Below are 13050 nucleotides of genomic sequence, written 5' to 3'. Positions count from 1 at the left end.
GTTTTTGTTTGAAGAAGTAATGAGTTTAAATATAACAAATGTATAAAACACCAAAATTGTGTAAAAATCACCGTCTTATCTGATCATTTTTTGTTTATGGAACCTTTAATACAATATACGATGGAAAACATGATCGTGTGTTAACAGTCTTCTAGGGTACAACTTACAACGGACAGATTATAATTAATAGAAAGTTTTCTTATTTATTCGATTTGTGTAGTATGACGCATTATCTAGAATACATACTCTATCTACAAAAACTACAAAAATATAACTAACGTATTACCTAAATAAATGGTGGTCTAATGTCGCACTTAGAACTAGTGGCGTTGGAATACTGTTAATTTCAGGATAATGTATAATCCTTTTAAGAAACTAAAACAGGCACAGATAATTTGACGATTTTTACAACTCGCAGTGAGGTTTAATTTTATAAAGGATGTATTATGTATAATCAAAGGCTTCAGAAAAGTGTAGAGAATTATATTAAAATCATTGCCTAACACAAAGAACTGAAATAAAGTAATATATATTAGCAATTAAGAACATACAACATCATAAACGAGGAAGATAATGTAAAATCGAATAGGAGAAAGTAAGATCTTATAGGAGACAATAATAAATGACAATTGTCTAACACATATTTTAAATTAAGTAACAACTTGCAGACGAGCAGAATATTTAACAATATTCTCGAACACAAACACCGGAAATAAAGCAATATCACAGTTATTAAAAATATAATACATTATATCGCAATAAGACTGGAAATAAATATTTTGCAGAAGAGAGAAATTTAAACAACGTTGTCTAACAAAAAGTCCAGAGATAACTTTTTCTTACGTTAATTAAGAATACTATACAACATTATAAACATGAGTATATGTTATATAAAGTAAGAGCTTTCTGAATACTGTTTAATATATTACAACATTATCTAACAAAAAGAGCAAGTATGTAATAAGCTCTTTCAGGAGGTAATAATATTAAACAACTGGGGCGGATGCAGGCTGAATCTTTGAGTAGAGAAATGGTCGTTCGAAGCCAATAGGTTTTATTTTACTTTTATAAAACAAGGATAGGTTTTAATTTTAAAATAAAAAATATCCTATTGTGGGAGGGGGGCCGAGGAGGATCCGCCCCTGTAAACAACATTATATAACAAAATGACCAAAGATAAAACAATATCACAGGAATTTAGAATATTTTACATCGTATTATATAACAGGAAGTCCAAAATAAAGTAAAATTATACAGTTGATACAACACTGTCTAACAAAAAGACCGAAGATCTTCCAGGAGACATGAATGCATCACAACATTGTGTAACACAAAGTCCGGAAATAAAGTAAATTTATATCAAAGACAGGGATATAACATAAAATTGTTTAACGCAAAAGACTGTAGATAAAATAAGATTTCACAGAAGACAGAAATATGTTAATAATTGTTTAACACAAAGACATTAGATATTAATATTAAAAGCCTGACACACGATAAATAACACAAAATTTACCGTATTTCTTTTCTTGTTTTACATAAGTGAAAGGAAATAATGAAATGCAACTTACCACAATCAGAGATAATGTTATTTTACAACAGAAAATATGAACCTGAAAAACTTTCATTGTTGCCATCCGTAGACATTACATTGTTGCCAGAATAACATTTCCTCCAAAATCTAAGTTAACGCAGTTTCACTTATGAAAAACAAGCAAAAGAAAAAGGTGTAAATTTTGTGTTATTTTTTCATATGCCATGCTTCTAAACAACATTGTGTAAATCTAAGAACGGAGTTAAATTAAAATTTTATAGAAAGTAGCAACATCATAGAACACAAACTGAAGGCAAGGTAATATCTACAGGAGGTAGAAATATGCAACATATAAAACTCAAACTTCGAAGATAAAGTAAAATCTTACAGAGGTACAAATATTATTCAACATTATGTAACTCAAATATCGAGGATAGAAAACATCTTACAAAAAGTAGAAATATTACACAACATTATATAACTAAGCTAGGAATATCAATTTACTGTTCTCTAAATACAATCACGAACATGATTGTAACTTCTCTTTATTCCTGTGAGCTGATTTATGTAAACATTAAATCTATAACACACACATTTACCCAGGAATGGAATTTCGGATCTCTGAGGATTTAGCCCCGATGGCATCCATTGGATTTATCAGTGACTCAAAGCATTTTTTACGTGTATATAAATAAAGTGAAATGAAAATTTTCAGTTAATGGCCACATAATTATGCCTTTGACACTTTAAAATGTGGATGATTAATGGCGTAAATGATTATTAATGATAGATAGCGTGAATGATTGCGAATGAGAATGAAGAAGGAAACAGAAACTTCTACAGACATAATATTACCCATACAAACTCACATGGGTTCAAATCGAACCAGTGGATCCTCACGCCAGAAGTAGGCGCTCTTGCACTGAATAATGTTATGTGTCGTAAACGCAATGTAACGGAATTTGTTGTATTTATTACAGAACTTCAGAATAAGAAATGTGTGAAAATATTGAGTTACCTAATAAGCAGGTGAAAGGTGGTACATTGTCCTTTCATTTAAATATAAGGTAAAATTGATCATATTTTGAACCCCCTGCCTAGAGCTAATACACAAATGCTATCAGGTATTGAAAGAAGGTCCAAATATTGATATGAAATATTTGTACTGGTTCAAGGAATCCATTCAAAGCATGCTCCGTGCTTGTCTTGGAGATGGCTTCATTTGTACGTAGCCGGATCCAGCAGTTGATTGTTCCTCAGATTCATTTGCAATATTTGACATCCCTCTCATGATAGACGAACTTGTTGGTGTTACGTAGCCTAGTTTATTAAGCTCTGCGTTATCTAATTTTCGTGACATTGTTCCAGTATTGACGTAATCGGGATTATGAACTAGCACTGGGACGTTAAGGTAGTCGTGTTCCTTTTCGTACAGACTATTGTTCATCTGAACGTAAGGATTATTCAGTTCCATGTACAGCTGCAACAAAGAAAGAAAATAACAATTACTTTTGTTTATTATTATTGAAACTTATTAAGAGAATGGGGAGTTCACGTTAGTAGAATACATTCAACTTGTAAATGTAAAAACAAACGCAAAGGTTTATATGCATAAATAAACATTCATTTATTACGCAGTGAAGATCTATGAGTACTGTAAATACAACGTAATAACGATAATATTAGTAACAGATAACATAGAAAATGAAATAAAATCTAAAAATGCGAAGAAAATGGTAATTACAAAAAATCATTACCATTCTCATTTATACTTGTTAACGTTGGCTAAAGAAAATTACTATTGTCAAAAATTCACCCAATTTATATTTATTAATTTAGTTTTATTAGCTACAATTTACTTATACAGGGTCCGGCACAACGGGATACCATTTTTAAATGTGATAGCTTGTGCGGTGTATTTGCAGACGGCTCTAGAGTAGAAACTATGCCACTTCAGTTATAAATATGAAATGAAGTGCTGATGATTAGTGTTTATGTTGAGCAGCTTCTTCAAGAATGATCCTTCCATGATCATTGCTCAGCGTCTTGTTACTATTTTGTTATTTTCGGCAGGAGTTGAGGGGCTTCGAAAGCCTTACAAAAAAAGAAGAAACGCTGCTTGCGACTAAGAATTTGAAATGTCATTTAAAATGCGCCTCTGCAATAATACCTACAACTTGTATTATGACAACGTATTTTACACGGCACTTGTAAACGATAATAAATAAATACACTAAAATAGTTATCATAACATAATACACCACAATAAATATTTACAAATGTTAATATTACAAAGCACAATTTGTATTATAAAAAATTATAAAATGAGCATCAATTCTTTCCTATAAAAAACAATTAATTTATGTATAACGAATATTATATATATAGTAGGTGAGTAGAATTCTATGCTTTGTCATATATTCATAACCATGAAAGTGGTTGAACAGAATAAAGAAAGAAAAGTTATCGTATAATTATATAGTTAAGTACTTATACCCGGAACTATTTGTTGATTATTTATAACTATTAATGATAAACATACTTTGTATTTCAACATCAATACTTCTATGTTTTAACGTATTAAGTTTCATAGCAACTGAAAAAGAATCTTTATATATATATATATATATATATATATATATATATATATATATATATATATATATATATATATATATATATATATATATAATGTTTCTTTCTTCTTTGCTTTGAACTGGAATTTAAAAAAATACAAAATCGACCCAATATTCTATAAAAGAGATCTGAGTTAACAAAAATAACTGAAAAAATGTTACATTCCTTGGTTTCAAATAGTGACTATATTGTTTACTATAGTTTTTTAGTCTTCAGTAATGAATCTTTTATACAGAAATAAAAAATCGTAGAAAACTCCTTTTCTTTAGACTCGAAAAGCCGCGCTAGGCAAAAGTAGTTTCAATGTACGGTAATAGAAAGGCAAGTCTCGCAGTAAAAGTGATGGTGCGGGTGTAAGTAGAGGGATTACTTATCAAACTAAAATAAAAATGAACTACTGTATTTTCCCGCGTCGTCATATGTTTTTTCCTTTAAATAGTGATTCCATTCGAATAACTGGATATATACTAGACTCTCGCTAATCCGGACACTCGTTTCACATGCAAGTGCCGGATTTGGGGAAGTACCGGATTATTGAGAGCGTCGGAAATTACTACAAGTTTAAACACATACGGACTACACAAGCTGTACCTTATTAAATCCAAAGACATAGTATATTCATTTATGTAGAAAATTTAGTCGTAAAGTGCCTACATATACACTAGTATTACACCCTATGAAACTGTCATGAATTTTTACTGTAAGAATGTCAATATTTCAAGTATGTATGTATAGCATTGTTTAAGATTATTAACTAACAACATTGTTGCACATGATAATTCATTGTTGTGAGCGAGGCCGGACTATTGAGGGTCGGATTAGCGAGAGTCTAATGTATGAGTTGAAGTATGTCATCAAAAATAGACAAAAATAGAATGTATCGCTTCATACGCAGTAGTAAATTCTTGGGATGTAGATAAAAGTTAACGGGAAAAAATGGAGAGCAAAGCTTTTAGAAGGAAGTAATCGTAATTTGGACGTTCTTAAACAAGGTGCACTGAGAAGAAATAGGAATATCATTTAAAAAAATAAATATAAGGCGATTTGAAGAGTCAGTAACGTGAGTATTCACAGAAATACCTAAATACAATGAAAATATACAAGATGCCAGAAAACAGTGGTAGAAAAGTCATACAAAATATACTGCAATAATAACAGTGAAAGGACCTTATTTAACAAGAAATAATATTCTAATCATATGATAAAAGAAATGATAGATTAAAAAGCGGGTCGGTAAGAAGGAGATTCAAATTTATAGACATTGCTAAACCACAAGCTCGAACTGGTTAATGGCGAACCGTCGTGCTCAGTAACCTCCTAGTCAAAAGAAAACCTATTATAAGTAAACTTGGTTATGAAGATACGGTCGTAAATTGATTAGTAACTAAATAAATGTAGTCTTCTTTCGGGATAAAATATTAAAGCAAAAGACTGTGTGTGGATTTGAAGAATCCACATTTTCTTGACTTTGACAGTTATGTATGTCATGTAATGACCACCACACTTTCACATCGTTTACTTTTCACCCTAGGTAATGTAAGGCTTTTTATTGAACGCATTAGGCTTTCAAATTAACCTACATCGGTATAGTGAGCCATCTTATTGCTATTGCACAGAAACTTGGTTGAAGGAAATCTTCACTTAGAAATGGAATATTCTCATCCGTTTCTATATTTTACAGTTTGACTTCTATAATGTTTCTAGTTTTCTTGGATCGTTGTGCTGATTTATCGGACAAAACATTCCACTCACATGTATTATAACTTTTTACAGAATTTCTAAGCTAATCATATCACGTTTGCATTAATTGTCTTTCGTCGTTAACATTTAAACATTACATTCTAACCTTTTTGTTGCTTTTTATTCCTCGCTCAAGAGAATTTATGTGAGTAGGGTCGTAATTGACACATATATAATTAAGGAACAAACAAAGAGACGATTTCACACACTACAAATTCACAAATTGCCACTAAGACGAACAGGCATATAATAGAATTTTTATTAGCCTTATTATTTAATTCACACCACTTTATTTTTCCATTTTTTTCGAAATTGAGACCGGTTCAAACAAACGTTTTTACGGTACAATCCTGTACAAACGCAGTACAAACGATTTGTACAGAAAAAATCTTCTAATTTGTAGAAATTTGTATTCTGGTCTTCGTATGTTCACGTGAACTTAGCAGGACCATTCTCTTTTTTTTAGTTTTTTTGAATTTCAGACCGGTACAACCGAAACTTTTTACGGTATAATTCGGTACAGACGCAGTACGAACGATTCTTACAGAAAAATCTTCAAATTTGTAGAAGTTTGTATTCTGGCCATTTATTTTTTTCCATATTTTCAAATGTGGGACCGGTACAAACGAATTTTTTTACGCTACAAACCGGTACAAACGTATGGCATGCAATATTTGTAATTTTCAAAAGTGATCCTGCTAAGTTCACACTCGTGGTTCTGGTAGGTTTTGAGGTTTGAGGTAACAAACACGACGATCTCACATACATTACATCACTCGCACATTACTAAGTTTCATAAAGAGTACTTATCAATGCAGCCATATGAAATAATTCGGAAAACGGTCTGTGTATACGCATAAAAGGTCCCATCAGGGAAGAAATCATTTGCAGATTCTAAAAAGAATCCTTGACTGTTACACTAAAAGAAAGATCGTATTGTCTGAAGCGTACAATAGGAATTACTTCGCAACTATTCGGTTATTAAGAGTACTGATATATAAAATTTTAAAAAGCATATTAAAGTCAAATATAAAAAAAAAGTATTTATACAGCCTAAGATAAGAAAAGTAAGATAGACACATGCACTGTACATATCTGTTTGGTTGAGAAGTCATTACTACCTAGGCTAGTGGTTTTCAATAGATTAAAATTTTCTGACAATTTCAACATTACTTATGACGCCTTCCTTCTGCGGACTCCTGTTTAGACAACTAATCGTACAAGTAGTTGTTGTATTACATTGAATTTAGAAATAATGCTATTATTTTTGTCCTGGAGAGCACTATTCGTTTTAGAATTTTGTATTTTACACAAAATATTGGTTGCGAAATTAATAATATCTGAAAGCCCTCTTCCGGAAATAGCTGCACACAAACACACACATATTGCGATACATGAGGGGTATTTTTTAAGTTTGATTTGGAGAGAGTTGGAAGCTATGATTGTCAAAAAGAGAAACAAGTACTACTATCGGTTTTACGTTGAGTAATTTTCCAGATATTATACCTTATATACATATTTCAAATAAATACGAAGCATGTATGTTTCAGTTAATAAGCCACAGTAATATTTGTAGTCTTGAATAGCCTATTTCTACTGGTATGGCGCGCAAGAAAAGTCATTTACTCTGTTTGTTCTTCATTCAGTTTTATTAAGAGAATAGCAGAATGGACTAAATAATATAAAGACGTGTTTACTTCCTTTCTATCCCTGCCCTTCCCAAGTACAGATATTTCCCGAGTTTGATTCCCGGCAGGAGCTCATGTGCTTCGGATTCCACATTAATCAGTAAATCCCGTTTCATATAGCCACGCTGCTGAAAGGGACGTTAAACTCAAAATCAACTCAATCAACACAAGTGCAGATATACAGTAAATTAATTATATGTGAAGTCTACTCTCACTCCCTATCTTTATTTGCAACAGCATACTTTTAATCACAGAAATTGATTTGGAACGCGTATGTGAGTAAAACAAAACTGAACGTAAAAAATCAATTAAATATTCAAAAGTTCATAGGGTCGATTGGGTAATAATCAATCGAGAGGTGCAAATTTAAATTGAGCATATTGAGCATTCTATTATTCAACTCCGTTGGCAATTGTGAATCTGTCTGTCCGCCTGTAAGACAAAACTTACCCAATTTTAATGAAACTTGGTATGTGGCGTTTTTCAATATGCAGAAATTGCCTGTAGTTTGAGATCAAAATCCATCACAGGCAAAGAAATAAAATTCACTCGATGCTACAAGTTTACACATGCATAGATACATGTTAAAAGTAATTTTCTAATATAACTTAGGTAAAAATAATCTGATTTTGATAAAACGGAGCGTATACTTTCTTTAGGAAATCCCGATCATACCTGTGGTTGCAGTTAAAAACTGTCGAAGAGGTAGTTCATAAAATGTGGTAAATTGCTCCACATCTTGGAGCTTTCTCATCAAAAAAATATGATAAAAAATAATTTTCTAAGATAGCGTTCGAGAATGATTCTATTTTGATGCAATGTGAGGTATGAGGCTACAGAATCATCCTCACTATATAGTTAAAATTTGCTAAAAGGAAGGGATTTAATTTTTCCATTCAGTTATTTTAAAAATAAGTTTCGAGTTAATTTACGGTAAAATTATTACATTTTTATGCAATGTTATGTGTATTCATTGGAGGTATAAAATGAATCAATAATCACGGTGGATTGATCTCAATGAGACGCCAATTATCCCACAATTTGAAACAATGTGCTCCAGGATAATCTTCCATGCAATATATGTCTTATTATCTCTGTTGCCTTCACGATCATTGTCACTGAAAAAATGAAATGAAATCTTTACGTTTTACGTCCCTGGGTTGTGCCGGTTAGGCTAAAGAAGACGATGATGATGAGAAATGAATGAATGAAATGGTGGAATGAAGAAAGTGGGAGAACCCCGGGAAAACCAACGAATAAGGTGTTCGTTCACCACAAAGTCCACACGGCGCGAGCTGGACCAAAGACCCCAAGCACGGGAGGTGAACTCTCTACCACTGAGCCATCGCTCTACCACTTGAAATATATAATTTATTTTGATGTGATTAAATATCTTTTTAATGGTGAATATGTATAAAGATATTTACTTATATAATTATCCTGTTAATAAATGCGTGAACACTAAGGTTTTATAAGTGCACATCTGTCCCATCTCCTTTTCTCTTGTCGATTGTTCTCACCTTGCTAGCAAGTCAAATCTTATTTTTTTTTATCAATCCAAAATTACATAATTATCTCTCGATAACTTCTCCACCTTCTAATTTAGTCACTTTCCTTTAAGATTCTCCTTCATAAATATCATTTGTGCTTAATGAGTACTTTTATATTCGCTTAAACGATAATTGTTCGCTACTGTGTTTTTATAAGTTATATAAATCATAAAAGACAGAGAGTTAATTTCCTGATGTAGCTAGAATCAATTTCGATTTGTTTTCTTTTTCTTTTCAAATGTAACCGACCTAAATTGTCAAAATAGTGTTTTCCTGGAAATGCCCTGATTTTGAAGTACTTTGTAAAAATAATAACAGTAATAGTAATAATTACAAACTGGAAGCGAAAATCCTTCAGATATCGTGAATAGAATCTAATTTAACATTGAAGTCAAATAGTAATGAGCATAGGTAGGATTAGGTTACTGAGATATTCGTATTGGAAGGATTGGAAACACTTGTTTTAATCCTTTTTAAATATACATGTCATTGTTATTTTGTTAATTAATTTATGATTTTTTATTCCTTTTTAAATTATTAAAAACAAATTTTATCACTGTTACCTGAATTCAGATGCAACTGTTGCCATTTGCTGCATTAGCTTTCTATCGTCTCCAAACTTCGGAAAAGTTTTTTTTTTTTTTTTTAATGTTAATGTCAGTATATTGAGAGATCAGCTGAACTGACGATTTCAGGTTTAAGCAATCTAATTCATTTTATTCATTCTTTTTTTTTATTAAGAGACGTTTGAGTCATTTAACAATTATTTTTTAAATTCACTTCCTGCATGTAAAATAGTCTGCATAGACCGTCTAGTAAGTAGTAGACTAGTAAATCATATCTCTTTCAGCCTTGCAGCATGTGAATATTTTGTGAAATTACCCTGTGATTTCTATACTTAAAGTTCGGACTAACTACGCACCAACTTTTACCTTAACCCTCTGGTTACACCTAGGGATGGGACTTGGGTATTTACCCACTGGGTAGGTAAATAAAAATTGGGTAAATACCCGGTAAATTCCGAAATTTTATTTACCTACCCCAAAAAGAATTAGTCCCAGAAGCGACAGTCCTATTAGCGACAGGAACTGTTATCTGTCCTATGAGCGACCGATTCATTTACATTGAGATGATGGAAGATGATATGATTCCCTCTCGTGAAATATGTTTGCCTCTGGCGTTATTAGCGCCCGAACAACCTTGCTACGAAAAATGTACGTGTCAGTAATACAGTTCATCAAATATATTTTCCCTCTACAGTGAGTGCAAATAAAACTTATTTTAATTTTGAGTTAGATTTGACATAAAACATATCAAATAATTTAGCGAGACAACAGGGAGATTTCCATGAAAAGTATATTCCTATGTAATTATTGAAAATCCAGTTGTAATATCGCCTTTCTTCGAAAGCTCTGTTTTCTATACTTAATTTGATTCAAATCTAATTACTCACTAAGCACAGTAATATATTTTATTTTGAAAAACTTAAACGCGTAACAGTTTCGCCAACTATCTACTTTTTGACTTCCAAAGACACTGAATAAAATGAAAAAAAAAAGTGAATGATAAAATACAGCTTTTGAGATCCTTTAATTTGATTGGCTATTCTCAACCAATTACAATGCAGTTCACTCTAAACAATCCAAAAGGTAAACAAACTCTTTAAACTACCTTCCCCTCTATTGTAAGCTACTAAAAGAGAATAAGAGATGGCGCTGTAAACACTAAGTATTGGGGAGCTTTGCTCTCAGTTTTTATTCAATTTTTACTATTTACATTGCAATATTTTTTGACAATTTTGTTATTTGTTACAATTTTAATATACAGTGCTTCAATTTCAATATGTTCATGCGCCGCTTATCCTTCCTTATTACATTAACAATGTGAAAAACAATTATAATTAAAACAGGCTAATTCGGCCATTTTGGCACGAGCTATCTTACAACATAATCTTATTTCAAACAATTTTAATTTAAAACAAAATTAGTGAAACAGTCAACAGGGCTCTAAGGGGGGGACTTCCTTTATATAAATCTCCCGTAAGGGAGGTAACTGGAACTGGAATTGGAACTGGAAGCTACTAAAACGTAAACTAATTGCTTAATTTGCCTTCCTCCCTTGTTTTGAATTATACATAAAAGCTTGTAGTATAGCAATCTGAAATAATCCCTTATAACTAGACGAACTGTTAAGTCCTGCGAGAGATTTGTAACTTGTGTAATAATTTCTTCGAATACACCGTGTTTTCAGATTTCTTTGATATCCTCAAGTGGTGAATACCCTTTTTCCATGGGCGCCCAATGGGAAGGCAGGGATCACCACCCTGGCTCACGAAAATGTATACGTAACATAGCAAACCACGTATATTAAATACCAGATATACCAGACATGGTATAGCAACCATGAAGATGCCTCTCCTCAGAAAATTTTCTTCGGGCGCCCCTACCTCTTTCTGATTTCTATCTTACGCCATAAACACATTGAATCTAAACTATGCTCCCCATCAATTTAACATGAAATTTTTAATTATATTAGAATCATAGACAAAGGCGAAGCTACTCTAAATATTTAGTTAGTTTTCCCCTTGATATAGTCAGTGTATTCATAGAAATTAATTCAAAAAATATAATATTAGGAAAAACGTATAAAATGTTGTTAATGTAATGAGAGCAGTCTCACGTATTAAATTCAGGTAGAGCGAAATTTTTCATAGTACATTTTGTTAGGTTCTAAATCACATTAGCATGAAACAAGTTAAAGAAGAGATAACCTTATCTTCTTCCATTATCTTAGTATGAACGAATCGGTGACTCACAGAGCAGTTAACAGATCGAATCGGTCGCTCATAGGACAGTTAACAGTTCCTGTCGCTAATAGGAATGTTGCAAGTGGGACGACACCCCCCAAAAATGGGTATTTATTACAAAATGCAAGATTACATAATAGGAACACATAGTGGATTTTAAAATAGCAGTATAATATCTTCCAGACGAAATGTGGTTAAAGAAAGATGCAAACTTTCAACACTGGAAACTCAATTTATATCTGGTAACAGTTTCAATCAACTCCGTTTCTAATTTAGTTCAGTACTGATATTAGCTTGAAGCTTGTTGAGAGTAAACGTGCCCCTTACCTTAATTGAGTTACCTAAGTTTTATTTTACTCAGAGAGAGAAAAAAATCTGAAAATGGGTAGAAGGAAAAGTAATGTTGGGAGCGCATACAATGTACGAAGCGATAAATCAGTAAACTGCAAGTACTGTGGTAAAAACTATAAACACGCAAACGTAAATAAAATGTCAGATCATGTGAATAAGTGTTTCAAGTGTCCTGAAGGTTTGAGGAAAACAATTTTAAAAGGTTTACAAGGAAAAGGTTTGTCTGATTGTTGGCTAAATACTGGGACGGAACAAGTGAATGAAAGTGAACCACCTACGCCAAGTTGTAGTACCAATAAGAGCATTGATGACTCTTTAGTGGCGTGTGTGACTGATAAAACTTTGATGCCAGTTTCATATAAGAGGAGCTCCTCCACGAATGGATACAATGACAGCTGATGAAAACGTAAGTATATATGCATAGCGTAACACATGTAAGTTAGTGAGTTAATGAGTCACGTCATCACGTATCAAATTCCGTTTTGGGTTGAGCCAGAAGGGAGTAGTTTGGTCGCCAGAAGTGTCTATAACGTGTCTCGAAATTCAGATAAATATTGCAAATGGCAAAGAACACTTAACTACTTGTGTAACTAATGTAACGGCTTTACTTTAGCCATTTCAATCTTTTTTTTTCGATTCAGTGATTTTTTCTTTCAATTCCAATGCTCCAGCTGCGCATCGAAAGGTAAGATCGTTTTAAAAGGGTGTAGTGTAGTAGAGTATGGTAGAGCAGAGCAAGATACT

The 13050-nt window shown here is 32.2% G+C and overlaps 1 protein-coding gene across 1 annotated transcript in view; it reads right to left on the bottom strand.

Moving 5' to 3' along the window:
- Window positions 1–413: 413 nt before the first annotated feature.
- LOC145670107 (vascular endothelial growth factor receptor 1-like) overlaps window positions 414–13050 on the bottom strand; it is a 211881-nt gene continuing 199244 nt past the window's right edge. The window contains exon 19 of the mRNA XM_081738475.1: window positions 414–3014. Within this exon, the coding sequence (XP_081594601.1) occupies window positions 2718–3014 (297 nt within the window). The 3' untranslated portion in view covers window positions 414–2717. The remainder of the gene's footprint in view (window positions 3015–13050) is intronic.

Source organism: Thermobia domestica, chromosome 14 (assembly GCF_964235325.1).
Source record: "Thermobia domestica chromosome 14, izTheDome1.hap1.1, whole genome shotgun sequence".
Classification (NCBI taxonomy): domain Eukaryota; kingdom Metazoa; phylum Arthropoda; class Insecta; order Zygentoma; family Lepismatidae; genus Thermobia; species Thermobia domestica.
Note: the sequence above shows the minus strand (reverse complement) of the source record. Positions and strands in the feature narration are given on the sequence as shown.